This window comes from Lagenorhynchus albirostris, chromosome 9, assembly GCF_949774975.1.
Source record: "Lagenorhynchus albirostris chromosome 9, mLagAlb1.1, whole genome shotgun sequence".
NCBI lineage: Eukaryota > Metazoa > Chordata > Mammalia > Artiodactyla > Delphinidae > Lagenorhynchus > Lagenorhynchus albirostris.
The window spans coordinates 5,830,684-5,852,444 of NC_083103.1; the positions used below are offsets into that span (position 1 = coordinate 5,830,684).

At 60.2% G+C, this 21,761-nt stretch overlaps 4 protein-coding genes and 1 long non-coding RNA gene across 28 annotated transcripts in view; 2 read left to right on the forward strand and 3 right to left on the reverse strand.

Moving 5' to 3' along the window:
- PC (pyruvate carboxylase) overlaps window positions 1-13,273 on the forward strand; it is a 106,483-nt gene extending 93,210 nt beyond the window's left edge. For 4 of the 5 annotated variants that reach the window (XM_060158443.1, XM_060158445.1, XM_060158446.1 and 1 more), the window contains 11 exons: window positions 8,324-8,468; window positions 8,833-8,922; window positions 9,013-9,234; window positions 9,747-9,903; window positions 10,483-10,723; window positions 10,831-11,080; window positions 11,279-11,550; window positions 11,636-11,815; window positions 11,894-12,142; window positions 12,417-12,557; window positions 12,642-13,273. In XM_060158443.1, the coding sequence (XP_060014426.1) occupies window positions 8,324-8,468; window positions 8,833-8,922; window positions 9,013-9,234; window positions 9,747-9,903; window positions 10,483-10,723; window positions 10,831-11,080; window positions 11,279-11,550; window positions 11,636-11,815; window positions 11,894-12,142; window positions 12,417-12,557; window positions 12,642-12,890 (2,196 nt within the window). In that variant the 3' untranslated portion in view covers window positions 12,891-13,273. The remainder of the gene's footprint in view (window positions 1-8,323; window positions 8,469-8,832; window positions 8,923-9,012; window positions 9,235-9,746; window positions 9,904-10,482; window positions 10,724-10,830; window positions 11,081-11,278; window positions 11,551-11,635; window positions 11,816-11,893; window positions 12,143-12,416; window positions 12,558-12,641) is intronic. The other variant, XM_060158448.1, reaches the window with a different exon arrangement.
- Window positions 1,567-4,736, reverse strand: LRFN4 (leucine rich repeat and fibronectin type III domain containing 4). Its single transcript, XM_060158470.1, has 3 exons — window positions 4,605-4,736; window positions 2,809-4,167; window positions 1,567-2,260 (listed from the first exon to the last, which is right to left on the reverse strand). Exons 2-3 carry the CDS (start codon window positions 4,155-4,157, stop codon window positions 1,699-1,701), a joined length of 1,911 nt encoding a protein of 636 aa, XP_060014453.1. The 5' UTR covers window positions 4,158-4,167; window positions 4,605-4,736; the 3' UTR covers window positions 1,567-1,698.
- RCE1 (Ras converting CAAX endopeptidase 1) lies at window positions 5,512-18,410 on the reverse strand. 12 transcript variants are annotated; one of them, XM_060158474.1, is made up of 9 exons: window positions 18,087-18,410; window positions 17,831-17,933; window positions 17,653-17,736; window positions 17,324-17,402; window positions 16,626-16,793; window positions 16,428-16,473; window positions 16,096-16,158; window positions 5,860-5,933; window positions 5,512-5,744 (listed from the first exon to the last, which is right to left on the reverse strand). In XM_060158474.1, exons 1-9 carry the CDS (start codon window positions 18,269-18,271, stop codon window positions 5,512-5,514), a joined length of 1,035 nt encoding a protein of 344 aa, XP_060014457.1. In that variant the 5' UTR covers window positions 18,272-18,410. The 12 variants fall into 12 exon arrangements, with proteins under 12 accessions (XP_060014457.1, XP_060014460.1, XP_060014462.1 ...); XM_060158479.1 differs by having other exon boundaries at window positions 5,527-5,744; window positions 16,096-16,202; XM_060158480.1 differs by having other exon boundaries at window positions 5,527-5,744; window positions 16,428-16,499.
- On the forward strand, window positions 18,272-21,091 carry LOC132525589 (uncharacterized). Its single transcript, XR_009542300.1, has 2 exons — window positions 18,272-18,591; window positions 19,735-21,091. It is a non-coding gene; the product is annotated as an uncharacterized LOC132525589 (long non-coding RNA).
- Window positions 18,411-21,761, reverse strand: part of TOP6BL (TOP6B like initiator of meiotic double strand breaks) — a 91,881-nt gene continuing 88,530 nt past the window's right edge. For 6 of the 9 annotated variants that reach the window (XM_060158462.1, XM_060158465.1, XM_060158463.1 and 3 more), the window contains 2 exons: window positions 18,667-18,854; window positions 18,411-18,567 (listed from right to left, as the gene is read on the reverse strand). In XM_060158462.1, the coding sequence (XP_060014445.1) occupies window positions 18,502-18,567; window positions 18,667-18,854 (254 nt within the window). In that variant the 3' untranslated portion in view covers window positions 18,411-18,501. The remainder of the gene's footprint in view (window positions 18,568-18,666; window positions 18,855-21,761) is intronic. The other 3 variants (XM_060158467.1, XM_060158461.1, XM_060158460.1) reach the window with 1 other exon arrangement.

Below are 21,761 nucleotides of genomic sequence, written 5' to 3' on the forward strand. Positions count from 1 at the left end.
GTCCTATGGGCTGGAGGGCTCCTGAGCGCCCACTGCCTTAGAGCTGGCAGGTGGAGAAGGGAGACCAGGGCCACGGGGGCCTTGAAGGGGCCGAGGAAGGTGGGAGGCTGACAGCACGCTGGGGCACCAGCATCCTGCCCAAATGTGCACCTGGACCAGGCCACTGGCCCTGCCAACCCTGCGCCGCAGCCCTGCAGGCCACCTGCCCTCCCCCGCCTTCCCCTGTGCCTTCTCCACCCTCTCTCCGCGGCCCCTTGCAGGGCTCACGCTCTCCTGCTCTTCTCTGTTGAAGACCTTGTTTCATTTTATTTAAACCAGGATCTCTCTTGGGCCACATCCAGGTATGTGTTCTGGGGCTGGGCGGGCAGGCACACGTGTGTGTCGATGCCATGCACACATACAAGTGTGTGAGCTCGGCCTGCCACATGTGTACGCACACACCTTATCGCGCCAACTCTCACTGGGCTGCCATCAGAGCCACAGTGGGCCCCCTTAGGCAGAAAGGGCCACACACCCCTCAGCACAGGTGCAGCACAGCAGGCCTGGGGTGCCACGCCCACCCTCCGCAGCGGGACCCGGGCACCTGCATGTCCTCGAAGCACTGGGTGCACGGGCTGCGCCACACGTGCCCGGAAGTGTGTTTGGAGCACTGACTCCTCCCAGCTGATGCCCAGGAGCAGTGGTTGTTTGAAGGCTGGAGGAGGCCTGTCTGGGCCAGAGGCTGGTGGGGACCTGGGCCTGGAGGAGGCAGGGCAGGGCACGCCGCCCCGTGACTGTGGCTCCTTGAGGTGGGGACTAGAGCAGGGGCCGTGTGGGCGTGGTCCCCCTTGGTGTTTGCCCCTGGGTGTCCAGCAAGAGCAAAGCCACGAGGGGCGTCAGTGGAGCAGTTGAGAGCCAAGATCTTGCTCAGGGCCTGCATCCCTGACAGGAACCTTCTGGGGGGTCCCAGACTGAGAGCAGGGCAATGGGATTCCAAGTCCCTTTCCAATCCCTTTGGAGTGACATTTTATACATCCAGAAGGTGCCCTGGCCGATGGTGAATAAGGTTGTCACCCACGGGAGCCAATGGGGACTTCCTTACTGAGTTGCTAAGAACGTTACCAGTCCAGGTCCCTTTGCCCAGAAGGGCTGCACCGCCTCCCACCTGCTCCCTTTGCTACCCAGTGCACTGTAACGCCCATGCCAGGTGAGGGCGAGACATCCTGCCCATGCGCTGTCAGGAAGGGGCGTTCCCTGCGCTCAGACGTGGGCAAAGAGCACAGAGGCGCTGGGCCCCACAGCACTCCAGGACCCGAGGGCACCCCAGGCTGGCTGGGCCTCCACGGGGCTGGTAGCCCCAGCACTGACCCCGTCTTGTTTGTGCCTCCACTGGCCCGGAGTCCCCCCTCTCTTTTCAGGAAACCTAGCAGGGCAAGACCAGAGACTAGCGGTGAGGTGACCCCAGTAATTTTATTATAAAGAAAAACAAGACTTGCACTTGGTGGCTGTAGCCCCCGCCTCGGAGGCCGTGAGCACCTGTCACAGGGACCTGTCCCATTTTGCCCGACTGGAGGCCAGAACCAAGGAGAGCGCCCCCTGTCCTTCCCAAGGGACCCAGGGTAAAACCAGGAGGGACTCCCAGGCAGCACTGACCCACTGGGCCAGGAGGCTGCCCACCCCACACCCTCTGCCGCCCACCCCGGGCTGGCTCCCTTGCCATCACACCACACTCTCTTCCAGCCGCTCGGCGCTGCCCCCCATGCCCCGGCACCCGGCCCCGAGCAGCCCCCCGTGCACAGAGTGGCTCCGTCGGGCCCAGGCCCCTCCGAGGCGCCTGGCGTACCCGTAGCACCCGCCCGTGTCTCCCAGGTCCAGGGAGCAGCTGCGCTGGGGGCGAGGCGGGGGGCTCCGTGGTGGGTGCGTCTTGGGTGTGGGGCTGGGGCCCCCGTTGGTCTGGGATTGGACGTGGCTGAGCTTGAGGGGGAGGCGGCCATTCCCGGCCCCCCGGCCCCGAACCAGCAAGGCCACAGTGAAGACCAGTAAGGCAGCCACCAGCACCCCCCCGACAGCCACAGTCAGGGTCCCGCCCAGCACGTGGGCCTGCAGGGCGTGGCACAGGGGCATGGCTGGCAGCGTGGAAAAGTGGGCACAGCCCAGCAGCCTAGTGGCTGTGAGGTCGGAAGGCCCAGCGGCGGGTGACAGGGCCAGCAGACAGAGGTCATAGTCGGCACCCGGGACCAGGTGTTTCAGCAGGAAGTGGTGGCTGGAGGCTGGGACGATCCTGTGGGCAAGGGCAGGCAGTCAGAGTGCAGGCAAGGGGGCCCAGGCCCCAGCCCACCCCCACCCGCCTCACCACACGCCCCCAGGCCCCAGCTCTGAACTCCCCCTTCCCCAGGACCACACGGGCCTGTGTGTTCACTGAAGAAGGCAGAGAAAACAGGACAGGCGCGTGTGGCCCTGGAGCCGGTTGTCAGGGGCCAGAGAGGTGTGCACGTTGACACCCGGGCCCAGGGCTGGCCTTGAGGCGGTGAAGAATCACACGCCAGACGCACAAACACCACGCGTGTGCGGGCCAAGCCCACGAGCTTAAATGTAGACAGCCGCCAATACCCGAGGCCTCACCCGCTCTGCCACGTCTGAGGCCTCCCCCTCCCCTCCCCCTGCAGCCCCCACTCGGCCCAGGCAGCTCAGAAGCTGAGGAGGGGTATGTGGAAGCCCCGAGGAGGCAGAAGGAGCAGGAGAGGTAGCCAAGCCCGAGGGGTGGGGCAGGGTTCAGAGGAGGGCGGCAGGGGTGGCGCTGGGGGCACGGACTGCGAAGCCCCTCCTCACCGGTACACGAGGGTGTCGTCCTCGCTGCTGTTATATTGGATTTGGAACATCCACACGGGGTCCGCCGGCCGCCCTGGCCCCCAGCTCACTAGCCCCGAGGTGGCGGTCACCTCCGTCACCTGCACGGCTGGCTCAGACTCCAGCGTCCCCTCGCCCTCGGCAGCAGTGCGGGCTGAGGCGGCGATGTCCGAGGGCCCCGGGCGGGCCCCCTCGGTACTGCCGTTCCCTCCGTGGGGTAAGGCCAGCACTCGTAGTTCTACCCGCGCTGTGGCCTCGCCAGCAGGGTTGGTGGCAATGCAGGTGTAGCCCCCCGCGTCCGCGGAACCCGTCACCCCAATCTCCAGGGTCCCGTTGGGAAAAGCCCGGGCTCGGGAGGAGTTGCCGACCAGCCGGTCGTCAGGGCCGACCCAGTGCATGGTGGGCGCAGGGTCGCCGAGGGCCCGGCACCGCAGTGTGGCCCGCTGGCCCTCCAGCACCCAGAGGCGCTGCGTGTGGCGGGCAATGAGGGGCGGCTCACAGGAGAACTCGCCCTCAGGCACCGCCCAGAAGTAGCGACCGGCCAGGCTGGGCGGGGAGGCGCAGGTCTCCAGGTCGTCCGGCCGGGCCAGCCGCCGCAGCCACAGCAGTTCGCAGTTGCAGTGCAGGGGGTTCCCACTGAAGCTCAGCACCAGCGGGGCAGGCGAGGCCTCGGCGTTGCGCCCCCGGGAGAAGAGCGGGTCGGGCGCCAGCGTGGCCAAGCGGTTGGAGGTGAGGTCGAGGCGGGAGAGCTGGCCGAGTTGGGCAAAGGCGCCCGGGGGCAATGCATCGATGAGGTTGTGGTCCAGGTTGAGGGTGTGCAGGGCAGGCATGGCGCCGATGCCGGCCCAGGGCACCTGCCGCAGGTTGTTGTAGGACAGGTCCAGGTCCTCCAAGCTGTCCAGGAAGTCGTCGAAGGCCCCCGGCGCAATGCGGCCCAGCTGGTTGCCGCTGAGAATGAGGTGCTGCAGGTTGACGGGGCCCCGCAGGCTGCCAGTGCCCAGCTCCACCAGCCTGTTGCCATCCAGGTGCAGGGAGCGCAGGCTCTCCAGGTCCCCGAAGGCGCGGGCCCCGATGCGGGTGATGGCGTTGCGGGACAGCGTCAGGTCCACCAGCCCCGTCATGTTGCGGAAGTCTGGCGGCCCTAAGGCCTGGATGAAGTTGTCAGCCAGCCGCAGCTCCACTGTGCGCCGGTCCACGTTGGGTGGCACGAACAGCAGGCCTCGGTGGGCACAGAGGGTGCTGAGCGACTCGGACAGGTTCTGGCAGACGCAGGGCAGCGGGCAGGCGGCCGCTCCACTGGCCAGCAGCAGCAGCAGGAGCGGCGGGGCCATGGTGAGCGCCCTGTAGGGAAGGGTCACAGCCCAGGCGCAGGTGGGTCTGGCACAGGGGCCCACTTGCCCCAAGACCCAGTCTCAGGGGCCAGCTTCGAGAGCCTGGCCTGGCGGTGGGGTCAGGGTCAGAGGCCCAAGGGGTCCCCCGAGGCTGAGAGAGGGCTGGAGCCTGCAGGGCCAGGGCCCCCAGAGTAAAGGTCACATTCCCCAAGCAGTTAGGGGGAGTCCGGGCTCTGGGTACAAGGTGAGGCTTGAGGCAGGAAGCGGAGGTGGCCACGAGAGCAGGGAGGGTCCCGGAACTTCCTTTCCCCGGTGTCCCCTGGAATCTCCGGCATCCCTTCGGCGCCATCCCCTCCCCCGCCTGCTAAGGTGCCCCTCCCCAACCCCTCCCGTGGCCCCTTGCCCCTCCCTGGCCAACCCCCAGTCTGTCCCCCGCGGCCCCCTCACCTGGTGTCCGCAGCTCAGGGGGCGCGGGCCGGCCTCCCCGTGGGCCCGGCCGGCCCCTGCCGACTCCAGGCGGCTCTCCCGCGGGGGTGAGGCCCGGGGCTGACCAGCCGCCCTCCGCACGCCTTCCGGCCCATGGCGCTCGGGCCCGCGGCCCCGGCTCACTCGGTTCCCGGCACCTTTTCCGCGGCGCGGCGGCGGCGGCGGCGGCAGCAGCGGCAGTAGCGGCAGTAGCAGCAGTAGCAGCAGTGACAGGCAGGGGGGTGCGAGCCAACGAGCACGCGCACCGTGGACACGCACGTGGAGAGCGGACGTGGAGGGGCTCGCGGGGATCCACCGGGGCCCAGGCCGGCTCCCGAGGTCACCCGGATACGCGGCCACTGCAGAGCCCACGGGTGGCTCCTGGTCACGCCCGAGGCCCGGGCCGGCGCAGACCCGCCGCGCAGCCCCCCGGCGCCGCCGCAGTGCACTCACCCTGGCACAGGCGCGCGCGCCCCCGGCCACCCTGGCGCCCCTGCATCCTGCACCGCACTGGCGCCTGCTGCCGCTGCGCGAACCGTCACTCTGCAGACAGCCAGACAAAGCGCCAGCCCGCGGGCCCCTTCACCATCTCCCAGAGACGAGAGAGTCTTCGTCACATGTCGCTGGGCACCCTCCCGAACACACCCACGCATGTCCACACACCCACACGTCCCCGCACCCACAGGCAGGGCCGGGTGCAAACCCGCACTGTTGCTGGGACCCTTGCATTCACAGACACACGCTGAAGGTCATAACCGTTCTGCATTGCCAAGTCACGTGGAGGGTCCCCAACAGACACGGGCCTTGCGGGGGGAGGGGAGGGTTTGGGGCGTCGCCTCCCCCTCCCCCCAGGAACGGCTCCCGCGGGGTGGGGCCGAGAGGGCTCGGCCTAGGGTCTGGCGCTGTGCTCCGCCCCCGCTGCCGGCCCCTCCCTCTTTCCCGGGCTCCCCGCCCTGCCTGGTGCGCTCCGGAGCCAACCGGTCTCCGCCTCCGACCCAATTGGTGTGCGCGGCGCGGTTCCCAGCTGGCCGGCGGTGGCACGCTGTTTCAAGCTGTGCGCCAGTGGTCCTGGCTGTGCCGGCGGCCCCTCCGTCCAGCTTCTGCCCCTACCGGGCCATTTCCCTGGAAGAGTGGCCGGGGACAAGCTCGGCTTAGACGGATCAGCTGAGAAGGGGCTCCCGGGGTGTGTGTGTTAGTGGCGGGCGGGGTGGGGGGGCGTGAGTTCCCTGCTTTCTACCTCCGAGATCCGGGGCTTGGGTGGGAGCGCTGAGGGCTGAGAACCAGGTCGGGCACTCTGGTCTTTCGTCGTGGCTGCCCAGATGGGAAACAAGGCAAGTCACCACCTCCCCCAAGTATTTCCTGGTCCTCAGGCTACTCAGATCCTTTCCCTTACCTCAGGGAAACAGACGGAACTCTAATCCTGCCTAGTACACCAGGTAACCTTGGACAAGTTTTTTAACCACTGAGACAATTTTCTTATCTATGCCAAAGAGTATTAATTTTACGTGCTTCATAGGGCTGAGAGGAGAAGAAATGAAGCAGCCTGTGAGGGGCTGAGCCACCTGGCCGCTGGAAGCCATTCTTACCGTTGCCACTCCCCCGGCCTCGGCTGTTGCATTTGTAAAATGAAGGCACTGGATCCTAGCCCAGGTCAACTCTTGCTCAGTGGCATTAGATATCCCCTTGTTCCTCTTCTCCCCATCAAAAATGTTTTCATTCACTCTAAGCGTACGTGTTTACTGGCATCCATCGTGTTCCACTCTGTGCAGGGAGTTGGGGTACATCAGGAACCAGATGGGCCTGGTTGCTATCCCCATGGAGTACAGATGGGATGACAGAGGCTCCGAAAATTACAAAGGGGGAGGGGTCTACAAAAGGGACATGCAAGGTGGGACAGGGGAGGCCTCTTAGGATCCTTCCCACCCCTAGGTGGCTCTAGGTTCTTTAGATGGTTTAACTGGTTTCTTCATCTCAAATGCCATGCCTTGGCGCAGGTGAAATGTCCCCATCTCTTTAAGAGGAGCATTGACTAGTCTCAGGGGCAGACAGGCAGACTGGTCACACCAGACAGGCACGAGGCAATGTCGGCTGGGCCCCACTCTGCAGTGGCCACCAGTGGAATGCTGGCTGGGGAGGCACCCTTCCCATTCCGGGCCTCCAGGTGATAGGAGCCCTGGGGGAACAGGTAGGATCTCACAGTAGCAGCAGGGCCCAGCAGCTCATGCTGGGCCTGGAGTCCCTACTGAAGGTGCCAACAGAGATCACGAATGGGTGACACATGGAGCTGCCTTCTCTGAAGTAACAGCCAGGCTGTAGCCATATGGTCATAGGCACACGTACACTGGAATCCCTTCCACTTGCAGTCATGGGGCATCTCTCAGCGCTGGCTCCCAGGCCCCCATGTGGCCTCTAGGTTGGACTTTACCCTGCCCTAGCGTCATTCTGTCACCCAGCTGTTTAACGAGCAGACCTGGGGGCCCTTGTGCACAAAGCACGTGGGCACCGGTCCCTCAGACAGCACCCATGCTCCCGGGCATGTGAGGGATACAGACAAGCGAAAGATGATGAGGCTGAGGGAGGAACTTTCCAACAGCTGATCCCATGGAGTCCTAGAAAGGGAGCATCCGGCTCCACTGTGAGGGTGGGGGATGAGGACAAAGGTGGTCTTCGAGTTCAGACTTCCAGGAAGAGCTTACCAGGCAGGTGTGGAGGTGTGAGAGCACAAGGCAAGATTGGTGTGGCTAGAGGTGGCCATGATGACGAAGCCCGGCAGAGGGCATGGCCTGAGAACAGGGGTCACAGAGTCTAGAGATGGCTGTGGTAGAGTCGTCTGGCTTGACCAGTGGCACAGGAGTGGGGGGTGAGGGTGATTTTAGTGGAGGTTTTGGTAACTGGGTAGATGGTGAGACACCCAGCAGAAGGCAGAGGACTGGGTGAGAGAAGCTGATTTTGGACCTGATGAGCTTGTGTGAGGGACACACAAGGACAGATGCCCAGGAGGCATTTCCACTTTGGGTCTGGAGCTGGAGGCCCAGGACAAGGCCACCCAGAGAGAGTGTGCTGTGTGGGAAGAGGCCCAGTGACAGCCCTGAGAACTCCATCCTGCAGGGGTGGGAGGAGCCCCCAGTGGGGACCAGGGAGGAGGAGGGGAGCAAGATGTCTTGGAAGCCCAGGGAGAGAACATCCCGTTGGGAGCTGTTAGCAGGAGAAGGCTGGGAAGGTGGCCCCTTAACTGGAAGGAGGGGCCGTAGGGAGACTATCAGGGCATGGCCGTGTGCTGTGTGTGGCGGGGAGGGTGCTGGAGGCGGGAGCCTCTTTGAAGAGGTGCAGCTAGCAGGGCCAGAGGGGGCTGCTTTATGCCACACCGCTGTGGGGAAGGCCGAATCCATCTAGGCTGTGGGGTGGGAGGAGGTGCTTATTTCCAGATCCCTGAGGAAGGAGGAGGTGGGGCTCAGCACATGCTCCATGGCAAGCAAGGAGGGCAGGACGGGCTCAGGCCCCTCAGGCTTAGGGGACTCTGCCAGAACGGGGGTGGGTCTGGTGAGGAGATGGGGGAACGCCACTCCGCAGGGAGGCTTCAGCCTCAGCATGGTGCCCTGGGGAACTTGGGCAGCTGTGCTAGCCTAGGGTGGCACTTTTAGCCTCTCCTGTCCCTGTCTGTGCTGCACAGTGACACCCTCCCACCCGCCTCTGTCCTGCAGACCAACATCCCCTTCCTGCAGAACGTGCTCAACAACCAGCAGTTCCTGGCAGGCACCGTGGACACCCAGTTCATCGATGAGAACCCGGAGCTATTCCAGCTGCGGCCTGCACAGAACCGGGCCCAGAAGCTGCTGCACTACCTTGGTCCGGCCCCAAGACTGCCCTTCTCTCCCCTCCCAGATGCCTTGCTTCTGGCTCCCTGCCCAGAGAGCTTCCTAGCAGCCCCTGCCTCTGTCCTCAGTCTGGTCCTGCACCTTCTTCCTTTGCTTCACCCTCCCACCCCGCCCACCTTCCTTGCTCCTGATCTTAGAGGCCCCCTTTCCCATCCATGTGGCCGTCACTAGGTCCCCACTGCCTGGACCCAGGAGGCCCTGGCTTTGGAGAGGACGGGCTAGCTGGAAGACCAGGGATCCTGGAGGAATCCCCCCATCCCCAAGCCCAGCAACTCTCTGCCCTCAACTCAGGCTCTGCCCAGCCTGCCCTGACCCACTGCCCACTCTCTCCCCAGGACACGTCATGGTGAACGGCCCAACCACCCCGATCCCCGTCAAGGCCAGCCCCAGCCCCACGGACCCTATTGTCCCTGTGGTGCCCATAGGTAGGTGAGATTCATTCTGCCACCTCATAGGGGAGACAAAGAGGAGGCTGCCCCCTGCAGGATGAGTGCTAACGCCCCAGTCTGCCCTAGGCCTGCCCCCAGCTGGTTTCAGAGACATCCTGCTGCGGGAGGGTCCCGAGGGCTTTGCTCGAGCGGTGAGGAACCACCAGGGGCTGCTGCTGATGGACACGACCTTCAGGGACGCCCACCAGTCACTGCTGGCCACGCGTGTGCGAACCCACGATCTCAAAAAGATCTCCCCCTATGTTGCCCACAACTTCAGCAAACTCTTCAGCATAGAGAACTGGGGAGGTAGGCTGGAGGAGGGATGGGATGGGATGTGGGACAGTGCACGGCAGGAATGTGGTATCCACAGTACAGGCAGGCGACTCGGGCTCTCCAGGAATAGCTAGAGATGTTAACACTGAGGGAACGAGTGAGAACGGAACAAGGCACGACATTCATGTGTTTAGCAAATAGTGACTGGTGCCCGTTCTAGCCAGTCCTGGTGCTGGGCATGAGATCGCAGAGCTGAGACCCAGGCAGCTCAGGGTCAGGGAGGAGATGCCTGCCTGTTAATTATAGCACAGAGAGTATGGGGTGAGGGCTGTGAAAGCGGATGCAGAGAGGACACAGTAAACCTGAGCTGTCCCAAGAGATCAGCAAAGGAAAAAGTCTGCAGGAATTGTGGCTGGGACGCGAGGGGTGCTGAAGATGAGCAGGGCCTGGTGGTAGGGCCAGAGGCTCAGGCTGCAGAGCTGCAGGGCGTGGTGGGGTCCCCAGGACGTTTCGGGGTTGACCTGGGCCTCTTGGTCCCTGTGCAGGAGCCACATTTGATGTTGCGATGCGCTTCCTGTACGAGTGCCCTTGGCGGCGGCTGCAGGAGCTCCGGGAGCTCGTCCCTAATATCCCGTTCCAGATGCTGCTGCGGGGGGCCAATGCTGTGGGCTACACCAACTACCCCGACAATGTGGTTTTCAAGTGAGCCTGGGGTGGGGTGGGCAGACACTGCACGATGTGGCCCAGCAGGTGCCAGGCCACAATGCAATGACCTGTGCTCCCCACAGCGGGCTTGAAGCCAAGTCTCTCGGTAGCTGTACCCAGCAAGGGCTGCAAGTTACAGTCAGAGAACTGGGAGGGCTTCCAGTGGAGGCCCCAGGAGGGCAGGTGACTTGTCCCAGGCCACGTGGTATAGAGCTGGGGCTGAAACCCAGGCCTCACTGTTTCCCTCAGCCTGCCATTCCTTTGCAAAGCAGAATCCCCAGCAGATTCTTCGAACTTGGGCAGACTGAGCTGCACTGCAGGCGACTAGCACAGGACAGCTCCGGTCCTTGCCGGCTGCTGCTGGGGCGACCCTGCCCAGCCCAGGCTGCCCTGGAGAGGCCTTGTCCACACTATGGACATACTGTGGTGCCCCCTGGCTCTGTGGGTGCCACGCCCCCTGCCAGACCCGACCGTCAGATATTATTCCCCAGGGGCTGCAAGTGGGCCAGGAGGCAGAAAAGGATGTGCTGCAGGGAGTGGGATGGCGCTAACCCCTGAGCTCTCCTACCCACTCAGGTTCTGTGAGGTAGCCAAGGAGAATGGCATGGATGTCTTCCGGGTCTTTGACTCCCTCAACTACCTGCCCAACCTGCTGCTGGGCATGGAGGCGGCGGGCAGTGCTGGTGGTGTGGTGGAGGCCGCGATCTCCTACACGGGTGACGTGGCCGACCCCAGCCGTACCAAATATTCACTGCAGTACTACATGGGCCTGGCTGAAGAGCTGGTGCGAGCTGGCACCCACATCCTGTGCATCAAGGTGCCTGGGCCCAGCCCACCCCCAGGAGTCTCCCCACCATGTCCCTCATCCCCCCCATGTCACGCCCCCTCCTCACCGTCTTTCTTTCTCCTCCCCTCTTCCCTTAGGACATGGCAGGGCTGCTGAAGCCAACGGCCTGCACCATGCTGGTCACCTCCCTCCGAGACCGCTTCCCTGACCTCCCATTGCACATCCACACCCACGACACGTCAGGGGCAGGCGTGGCAGCCATGCTGGCCTGTGCCCACGCAGGCGCTGATGTGGTAGACGTGGCAGCTGACTCCATGTCTGGAATGACTTCACAGCCCAGCATGGGGGCCCTGGTGGCCTGTACCCGAGGGACTCCCCTGGACACAGGTAGGAACAGCCGCAGCCCAAGGCCATTCCCCTCTCAGAGCTGCAGCCCTCACCAGTCCCAGCAGAGTTGGGCATATCCTAGAATCCAGATGCTCCGGCCTGGCCTGGTCTTGCCTTCCATCAGCCACGTCTGCGATGTGGCCTGACCTGGCCCTGGGGTCCTGGGAGGAGCATCTGGAAGCTCAGCACATTTCCAAGCCCTCTCCGCCTCTGGCCTCCCTGCAGGGGTGCCCCTGGACCGTGTGTTTGACTACAGTGAGTACTGGGAGGGGGCCCGGGGACTGTATGCGGCCTTTGACTGCACGGCCACCATGAAGTCTGGCAACTCTGATGTGTATGAGAATGAGATCCCAGGGGGCCAGTACACCAACCTGCACTTCCAAGCATATAGCATGGGGCTCGGCTCCAAGTTCAAGGAGGTCAAGAAGGCCTATGTGGAGGCCAACCAGATGCTGGGCGACCTCATCAAGGTGAGCCAGGCCCAGTGCTCTTACCCCTGCCTCTGGGCCTCTATACGGTGCCTGGCACCCTAACCCAGGGGTCCCCTCTCCTCAGGTAACCCCCTCCTCCAAGATCGTGGGGGACCTGGCCCAGTTTATGGTGCAGAATGGGCTGAGCCGGGCAGAGGCCGAAGCTCAGGCAGAAGAGCTGTCCTTCCCCCGCTCAGTGGTGGAGTTCCTGCAGGGGTACATTGGCGTCCCCCACGGGGGGTTCCCTGAGCCCCTTCGCTCCAAGGTAAGGAAGGCCCAGCACAATGTGGTGGGGCGGAGGGGAGTCCAGGAATCAGGCCTGACCCTCTGCTTTGCACCCCAGGTGCTAAAGGACCTGCCAAGGGTGGAGGGACGGCCCGGAGCCTCCCTCCCTCCCCTGGATCTGCAGGCACTGGAGAAGGGGCTGATAGAACGGCATGGGGAGGAGGTGACCCCGGAGGATGTACTCTCAGCGGCCATGTACCCCGACGTCTTTGCCCACTTCAAGGACTTCACTGCCACCTTTGGTCCCCTGGACAGCCTCAACACCCGCCTCTTCCTGCAGGGACCCAAAATTGCAGAGGAGTTCGAGGTCAGTGGCTCTGGCACCCATCTGCACTCCACCCCAGCATTCCTGCTATCCCTAAGGACCCCAGCACATCTAGAGTGCCAGGCTTTGGCTTGGCCGTCACTGGGCCTCGTGAGCTATGGGTTCACAAAGTACCTTTAAGAGACCAGGGAGCTAGGCCTTTACAAGGGAGGAGCTGAGACCCAGAGAGGGGGGACTTGCCTGGGATTGGGTCAGGGGGTTGCCCTCCCCACACCTGCCCCCATCCCAGCTCTGAGCCTCCACACCCTCCCTGCAGGTGGAGCTGGAGCGAGGCAAGACGCTGCACATCAAAGCCCTGGCCATAAGTGACCTGAACCGGGCCGGCCAGAGGCAGGTCTTCTTCGAGCTCAATGGACAGCTGCGATCCATTCTGGTCAAGGATACTCAGGCCATGAAGGTACAGCCCCCCCCCCCCACAGGGCCAGCCAGGCGGTGGGGATGGGCAGGGCCTGGTGTCTCACGTCCTCTCCCCTGTCTGCAGGAGATGCACTTCCACCCCAAGGCCCTGAAGGATGTGAAGGGCCAGATTGGGGCACCCATGCCTGGGAAGGTGATAGACATCAAGGTGGCAGCAGGGGACAAGGTGACCAAGGGCCAGCCTCTGTGTGTGCTCAGTGCCATGAAGATGGAGACTGTAGTGACTTCGCCCGTGGAGGGCACTGTCCGCAAGGTCCACGTGACTACAGACATGACACTGGAGGGTGACGACCTCATCCTGGAGATTGAGTGATCTTGCCCCGGACTGGCAGCCTGGCCATCCCCACCCCAAGCCTTCAAGGTGCTGCGCTGCCAGGGCAGGCCCAGGCCAGCCAGTGCCCGAGGGCAGGAAGGCCGGGCCCTGGAGCTCCTGTCCTCAGTTGTTTGTGGCAGGAGAGACACTGCCTGTGGTGGCCCATGCCTTTCCTCCTGCCCTCTGTCCTTTCCCTGCCGGTGGACAGTCGCTCACATATTCATCCCTTGCCAAATAAGGGTCCCCCCCCTGCTGGAGACTACAGGTGGGGGTGCAGGCAGGCCTGGGACCTAGGGAAGCAGACTTAGGGGCCCTGCCTCCTGCAGGGGAAACCTAAGTCCCAGGTCTGAGAACTTCGCTCAATAAAACTGGCTTTCCCCTTCCCTCCATTCTGGGTCCTGTGCAGCCCACCCCACCCTAGTGCCACACGGCAGAGGGGCAGGGCTGCCTCTTGGACTCCCCCATGGGCAGGGGGGCAGTCAGTTGTATCTTCCTCCTAGGAGGGTAGTGAGGATGACAACAGTGGCCCTGGTTTTACGTCACTACTAAGTGCCTATTGTATACACACCCCAAATAGGATAATCTAGTTGTCACTGAGAGCTTGGGCTGGGGAAGGGGTTGTTCCAAGCACTTAACACCTATTAACTCAACGCCTATTAACACTTTCACCCATTTTATAGACACAGAAATGGAGTCATAGGCAGGTTAAATAACTTGTCCAGGACCTGACAGCTAGTTAAGAGGCAGAGAGAGTTCAAACCCAGGCTGCTGGTGGACTTGCTTCTCAACTACACTGCTTTATTTTCTAAGCTGGGACCAACCCACCACCCTATCCAGAACTAGATGCAAACAGACACCACTTTCCAGAGGCAGACGAGACCCTTGGGTGTGGGAACCTCTGGGTGTGGATTTTGGTGGGAGGTTAGAAGCACTGGACTGAGTCCCAGGATCTAATCCTGCCTGACCCCCTGACCCCCAAATCAGCCCTCGGGAGAATCCCAATTCTTCCCTGCAGTTCCCTCACCTGTGGGGTGGCACAGCAATCCTGCCCGTGTCACTGCACCACTGCCCACCGCACAGGGGAGGTAAGGATGGTGAGTAAAGAGAAAGGCAGGGGGATCCTGGGCAGTTCCTGAGCAGGAGCATAAGGAAGAGGAGGGACAGAGCCCAGATCCCCTGACCCTCAGGGGACCAGGCAGGAAGTACATCCCAGCACCCTGCCAGCCTAGTGCTCTCAGGGTACTACACCTAACCTTTGGTGTGGTCCTGGGCCGCCTCCTCTCTCGACTCCCAGATCCCAAATGTACCCTCTAAAACCAGCCTGTACTCAATTCCTTGGCTTCCCTGACAGCTGCTACACAGGCTGGGGGAGAGGAAAGCTCTCCAGGGAGGTAGGTATGTGACTGTCACGATGCCCTTTTAGATCCAGTTTAGCCACAGCCAACCTGCGGGAGCTCTGGCGAGTGACTGCACAGCGGTTTCCTTTCCTTCGACAACCAGCCTCAGGGAAGGGGACTTGGGACAACCTCCTTGAGTCTGGAATGGGACCTAAAGGGATAACATTAAGAATGTTTAAAAAAAAAGTGTGTGGGGGGGTATCCTAGGGGCAGCGGAATGAGACTATAAGAACCATTCCAAAAACACGATGAAGAGCAGGTAAAACACTACCAAGTTCTAGAAAGAACCCTGAGTTACAGTGTTGCTTGGCAGGGTTGCTTATGCTTGCTGGACCTTTGTTCTGGGTTCCTCCAGAGACCAAACGACTGGCACGGTGGCAGAGGTCTGAGGTGGAGAGAGCCAAAGGAGCCTCCCAGGTGACTGAACTTCCAGTTTACACTTATTTCCTCTTGTGTAATGTGAGGCTGGTAGACTTCGGGGAGGTGCTGGTGGAAGGCCCATAGTGGACTCCCCCACCCTCTCAGAGGCTGGAGGCTCCGTCACTGGGGTCAAGGCCCTGGGTTCTACTCTGATCCTGGTAGATAGGCACAGGTCCCAGGATGAGCTGGGCCCACACCTGGTGCCTAGTCCCAGGCCCACCTGTGCTAGGACTTGGGGCCTTGCTCAGGAAGGAGAAAGCTGCAGACCCAGGGCAACCACAGGCTCCCATCCTGTCTGGTACTTCAGGGAACTATGCCTACCAGGCTTACCTGCCTAGAGGTTAGTGTTCAAGGTAGCCAGGACCAGGTGAGGGGCATATTCCCAAGACCCCAAAGAGACTAATTCCCAAAGGTCCAAGGCCATGTTACCCAAGTTAAATCTCTTTAATATCCCAATACAAAGTCCTGATGCAAAAAGACAATGAGAAAACCCTGGGAAGGTGGGGGGAGGGTTTTTGTAAATTCCACCCCCGAGCAGCTTTTCAGAGGCAGGGGGGACAGAGCAGCTCAGAGAAGCAACAGTCCAAAGTGAGGGAGTGCACGGCTCCTGGGACCCGCCCCTTGTCCCCTCACTCCTGGCTGCTCCTCAACCCCCTTTCAGGAGGGGCCACATCCTTTGGATATCTACTCCTTTCTCTTGGTCCCTGGGATTCAACTAGCTCTGGCTTCAATCCCCTACAAAAATTCCTGAGTTCTCGGGGACCCCAGCCAGCTCCTCCCCTGCAGTACCCCTTGATGGGGAGGGGCTGGGAAGCCCATGAGAGTTCATAGGAGTGTATACAGGAGCGTGGGTCAGGAACACAGGGGAGCCTCTGAGTCCCCTGCCCGCTCCAAAAGCACACAAAGGGGAAGGCTGCCGTAGAGCTTAGGGTCCGTGAGGGGCTGGAGCAGAAGCAGGAAGAATCCCACACCCAGGGCATAGCCTGCCAGCAGGAGCCGCCTCTGCGGATGCTCCAGGGCCGCACATACGGCAGGAAAGCCCATGTAATTGCAGAAGGAGTGGCAGAGAACCGGCCCAATCAGGTGTCCTGGGGAGGGGAGACAGAGTAGCTCATGGAGCAGCCCCACCACCTCCCCGGGCCCTTCCAGGGCTAAGACCCTTCATCCCCTGAAACAGGAGATCACTGCCCCACCCATCCACCCACACACCACAGCCTGTGCTTCCTGCCAGCTCTCAAACCACAGCAGGCCGAGGGCCCAGGCTCAGCCTGTCTCAAGGACTGCGGTAGAAGAAACTTGTCGCTCCTAGAACAGACACAGATTCCCATTCTCCCACCCACTCCTGTGGGCCCTTGAGCCCCAGGGGACCCGAGAGACTGAGGACCAACCTGTGCGAATGAAGAGGAAAGCAGTGTAGGCACCGAAGACAGCTGTGTAGGAGAACTGGAACGCTGGAGACGGGGAGGCCTCGAGTGACCACACCTGCATGCCCTTCCTGCCCCAGCACTGCACACCCATCAGCCAGAGACAACCCCTTCCCCTGGGGGCAGTGGCTGCCTGCCCCAGTACCTAGGCTGTTCTCTACACCCCAACTCCCATGGTCAGCGGCCCCTCCAATACTGCAGCCCTCTGTTCCCCATTCTTCCTCCAGAGTGACTTATCAGGGACACCCTCACACACCCAACCCAGGACTGCCCCAGGCAAGCTCTCTAGGACTCACCTGCAGACAAGAAGATGCTCCCCACACTGCTCTGGCGGAAACGAAGCTGCTCAAAAATGTGGTGAAAATGGGCTGAGGAAGATGAGAACCACATCACATTCCTCCCAGCCTGCCCTATAGGCCCTGCCCTTGCCCCAAACCCCATTCTTGGTTCCCATGCCAGGAACATTTCAGTAGGACCAGGCTGGACAAACTCACCAACTCCAAAGAAGAGTGGGCAGGTGAACACAGCAGGGCCCAGGCCTGTGCACGGTGCTAACATGGGCAGCATGCAGGCCCGGAACACCAGCTCCTCTGTCAGGGGGGCGATCACTTGGTTCCGCAGCCAGCGCATGTCTGTGAGGCAGCGGGCCCAGGAGCGAGGGGCTAGGGAGGGGATTCAGGGCAAGCAATGAGTGACTAGCTATTGAACAAAATGACCCTAGAGACCCCAAGGGCCCCTCTGCCACAACCTCCCCCTGGCCAAACTCAGCTTAGGCATAAATACTTGTGAGAACAGGAAAGGGTCAAATTTTCTTATCGGACCTAGTATAAAACAGCGTCTCAAGGGACCGAAAGGGAAGGCATTAGTAGCTGAGGCAAGGTGTCCTGACTGTAAACTCTGGAAACATCAAAACTTGCCCAAAACCAGCTCTAGTTCGGGAAACCAAAGGTTAAGGGAAGTAACGGACAATGCTTTCTTGTCCACGACAAGTACTGCCTGGGGTCCCTACAGGCCTCACTGGACATCAGGAACTAACTCTTTGAGACCACCGGATATGTGCTCCCGCTTTACTGATGAGGAAACAGAACATCTCATGTCTCATGTCCAGGACCCACCATAAGCACACTGATCCCCTTACCTCATTGTCCTGGACTGCCTGTACCTACTTTTTTCCTTGGCCCTGAGGACTCACCTAGGACAACCTTCAACCTATCTGCCAGGTCACAGGGGCAATCCATAGAGAGCTGCATCAGTGGGCCCAGGAAAAGGATCTGGGGGCAGAAAAACAGGAGCGATCAAAGGAAAGTTTCAAACCATAATCCACTGCCCTTGCCCAGACATGGCTTCATGAGACTTCAAGCTTCCATAGATGCATACCCGAGGGCCCTGAGCCATCTCACAATTCTTGTCTCCCATCAGTCAAAAGCTGGATACAATCAGGATTAGAATAAAAGGCCACGTAAAGAAGCGTCACGCTAATAACAAAGAGCAGAGAAGGAAAAATAAAGCAAGAGCACTCACCATGGTCAGCAGCAGGGGCAGCAGCGCTGCTGGAAAAATGCCCTCCAGCCTGAATCCCATCAGGGTGAGCAGGGATGTGCCTGGCTGAGCCACAGGAAAGGGGGCATCAGTCTTGCTTCCTCCCCCAATGAGCCCTGAGACCTCTCGCCCGCTGCCCTCTGCCCCGCCTCCTTCGCACCTGGATGCCTGTAAGTTCCCTCCAGAGTAGCACGCAGAGGGGCGAGAGACTTGACACTACCAGGACACTGGTGAAGCGCCGCTTGATTACGGCAGGATGGTCCCTATGAAGGAGGCAGTAAATTCAAGGGGACCACAACCACCTCCTGACAGCGCGGCCCCACCCTCTGTTCGCCCAAGCTCCGCCCATAGCCCCGCCTCGTGGAGGCGCGGGTTTTGGCTGCGCGCGCGCGCCCGCGCGCGCGCAGCCCCCGCACCTGGGCAGCTCGCTCTTCCAGACGTAGAGGCTGCCCACATAGGAGCAGGCGAGGCTGAGACAAGAGAACACGGACACCCAGCAGCACAAACCGGGGCCTGGGCCGCCCAGAGCCGCCGACTCGGGCTGCCGCTCCGGCCGCGACACCGACAGCAGGCGAAGCCCGTCCCCGCCCAGCGCCGCCATCGCGCCCGGACCCGCGGCGCGCCCCAGTGACGCGGTCCCGCCGCTGCCAGGCCCGCTCCGGCCGGAAGCGTGGTGACGTCACCGGGCGGCTCGGGCTCCAGCCCCGCCCCCGACTCCTCCCCGACACTGAAGCAGAAACTGCGCGCGCAGAGTAGGTTTATTGAACTACAGACAACATGCGGCCCCGGCAGCGGCGGGGCAGACGTGGAGGCGGCGGGAGGGGGTCCGGTTCAGGACGCAGAGCCGGGACTTAGCCACTCGGACAGATTGGAGATTTCCTGCAGCCACAGCGCGTCCTGCGGGAGGAAAGGGGGCCCGGGGTGAGGACCCCTTGGCAGCGGCCGGGTCCCCGCCCTCCCGCCGCTCCCTCCCCTGCGCGGCCTTAGCCCGGTTACCTCCAGGCCGCTCCTGGGTCCCGTCCTGTTTCTGCTAGGGGTCAGGGGAGCCGCGGTGGGTTCCGCGCAGCCCAAGGCGGCCTCTGACGGGTTCAGGGCCCGAGGGGAGCGGAAAGCCCGCGTCTCCTCCACTCCTTGGCAGAGGCTGCCTCTTTTGAGACTCTTGTTTTCTACTTGCCCGCTGGTCCCTAGGAGAAAACAAGCCCGCTCATCTTACTCCCATGTCCTGTGCTAGGACGACCCTTGGGGGAAACTTGGGAGAAAGGGAGGAGCTGGAGTCCGGCTCTCTTAGCCCTCCCACCTCAGGACCCTTTCATCTGGTCCTGTCCGGATCCAAACCCGGCAGCTCCGGGTCTTCAGGGTCAGGCTGAGGCTGCACAATGGCTTCGGGGTCTCTCTGTAGCCACTGAGCTGGGCCTGGGAAGAGGCATCTGGGATTGAATCAAGCCCTCACTTGGGGCTTGCGCCCACCTGGTCACTTCACACAGATTCCTCGTGGAGTCTGCACCATCCAGCTCCTCCCTCCCTGCCAAACTGTGATTCCCCTGCCAGAAAGCCGGCCTCACCTCTCGCCCCCTTTGTTGGGCACGCTGCTTAGGCAGTGCAAACTTAAAGTAAGTTTGGATCTACAGGTTCTTCCTGAGCACGTCCTAGGAATGTAGATCAATGAGCTGTTCCCTGGGTGAAGCTCGCAGATGCTAGGAACGATGCAGAAGTGTGTACAAAGTCCAGGGGTAAAACAAAGAAGCTGTTAACCATCTCTGTAAGTGAAAAATGGTTTCCTTGAGGAAATGTCTGAGATGGGTTTTGAAGGATGAAGAGTAATACACCAGACTGACAAGGCAGAGGAAAGGATTAACAGGCTGAAAGGGTTAAGCAAACACCCAAAGGCATTAAACAGTATCCCACCCAAAATGCAAAGTGTGTGTGGGGGGGTCCAAGGAGATGAATCTGAATGGGTTAGTGGGAATCAGAGAAGGCTAAGAAATGGATTTTTATCTGTAGGAAATAGGAAGGCAGTGAAGAATTTTTAAACACTGGAGATATATTGTTAGTTTTGTATTTCAGAAAAATCATCATTTGTCAAAGGTGTGGCTTAGAGTCAGCTTAGAGGAGGGAAGACCTCAAGAGCCCAGAAGAAGTGAAGGCAGCGGGGATGGAGGAGTCAGAAGTATTCATAAGGCCAAATTGACAAGCCTTGGTAGTAGACTGGATATGAAACATTAGAATGGGGGGCATCTCAAACGAATCTCAGGTTTCAGATGTGAAAAACTGGATAGGTTGTGCTAGTAGTCATGACAGAGACTGAAGAAAGAAGAGCTGATTTTGGGTGTGTGTGCAGAGGGCAAGATATCAGGAAAAAGGAAATTGAGGTACCAGTGGGACCACCATATGTAGCAGCCTAGTGAGCAGATATATCTCCCACCTAACACTCAGGAGAGACCTGGAATGGTCATACCAGCTGAGGAGTCTTCTGCCCAGAGGCAGGGGTCAACGCCTGGGATGGAAGAGAGCAGCTAGGGAGGGACTGCAGTATGAGCACTATTTGGGGGTGGCCAGAGGAAGCTAGTCGAAGAGAGAAGAGATGGGGAGAACCTGATGAGTCATAGTCTCACAGTGCCAAGCTCTGCAAATAGTCCAGGTGTGATAAAGATAAATGCACAGTCATCAATTTGGTAATTAAGAGGACTTCCCAAACAAGAGACTTTGCAGTTCAGAGGCCACAGGGAAAGCAAGTGCCCTGGGTTAGGGAGAGAATGAAAGAAAGAGAGGGAAACAGTGTAGCTTGCTTTTTTGAGAACCTTGATTGAGATGTGATGGAGAGAGATAGGTGGGAGAAGTTCAAGATCATGGGAGATATCCTTTTGAAGATGGACCTCCTGAGGGAAAGGAACTCAGAAAAGAAGTTGAAGGTGCAGAGATGATAACGTGCTACCATGAAAGCAGTAAGGATAATGCCACCCCTTAGCCTGGAGGGGGTGAGTCCCTATGCTGATAAGGTTCTGGCAGTGGGGAGAGTACAAACTGGGTGAGTTTACTGAAAAAAAGAGATTAATAAGTGAAGTAGGAGGCTAAATCAGGAGGACGAGGCTTGGTAGTTTTTTAAAAGAATGGAGTGGCGGGCTTCCCTGGTGGTGCAGTGGTTGAGAGTCCGCCTGCCGATGCAGGGGACACGGGTTCGTGCCCCGGTCCAGGAGAATCCCACATGCCACAGAGCAGCTGGGCCCGTGAGCCATGGCCGCTGAGCCTGTGCGTCCGGAGCCTCTGCTCCGCAGCGGGAGAGGCCACAACGGTGAGAGGCCCTCGTACCACAAAAAAAAAAAAAAGGATGGAGTGGCCACTGAGGAGAAGGCCAGGAAGACAATGGAAAGAATTGACAAACTGAAGGCTCCTCAGGGAATGGACCACAGGTGTACAGTGGCATCACACACTTAGTGATTTTCTTCAGTGTAGCTGCCCATGTGGAACATAGGACTGACGGCAACTAGAGTTGCAGCTCTGTAAGGCAGAGCAGCTCAAACACTCTTCTAGGGGGCGGTCCACCAGATCATAAACACCTAGATTTTAAGGCTTATGTTGCATTGTAGAGAAAGCATGAGCTATAGAGGCAGCAGGAGTTCAGATCCTCCTCCTGCTAAGTGCTCTATCCTATCTCTGAACCTGGGTTGTCTCTTGTGAGAGGGGGCCAATGCTACCCACCCCAAAGGGTCACTGTGAGAGTGGTCACTGGAAGAGCCTAGCATCTCCCTGGGTCCACAGAAGGTGCTGAATTAAATGTTAATTTTTTTCTTCTAAGGAAAGTACTTATTCTTTTGTCTTTTCACTACATAAATACTGAATCGTATGTGGTGAATGCTGAATTGTGCTATATGATATACTTCCATTCTTCTAAATCTCCAAATCTAAATTATAGATTCTTGGCTTTGTACCAGCCTTTGCTGCAGGGTTCTTTTTGGGAGGAACAGCCCCCACAACATTTAAAATACAGTTTAATTGACAGAATGATTCAGAAACACATCTTAGGCCTAAGCACAGACGCCATGCAGTATGTTGTAGCTGTTACCCTGGAGAGAGGAATTTTACCAACAAAGCAC

Bases quoted from the DNA above. Each gene is read 5' to 3' on its own strand.
- LRFN4 (XM_060158470.1), bottom strand. From the start codon at position 4,157: ATGGCCCCGCCGCTCCTGCTGCTGCTGCTGGCCAGTGGAGCGGCCGCC. The intron at 2,261-2,808 runs GTGAGGAGGGGC...CCTTGCCCACAG, and splicing joins GACGACACCCTCGTGTACCG to GATCGTCCCAGCCTCCAGCC.
- RCE1 (XM_060158474.1), bottom strand. From the start codon at position 18,271: ATGGCGGCGCTGGGCGGGGACGGGCTTCGCCTGCTGTCGGTGTCGCGG. The intron at 16,159-16,427 runs GTGAGTCCTAGA...CCCCGTCTCCAG, and splicing joins GAGCATCTTCTTGTCTGCAG to CGTTCCAGTTCTCCTACACA. The intron at 5,745-5,859 runs GTAGAAAGCAGG...CCACTCTTCCAG, and splicing joins CCAAGCCCCGGATCTCGGAG to GGAAATGGCCCGGTAGGGGC.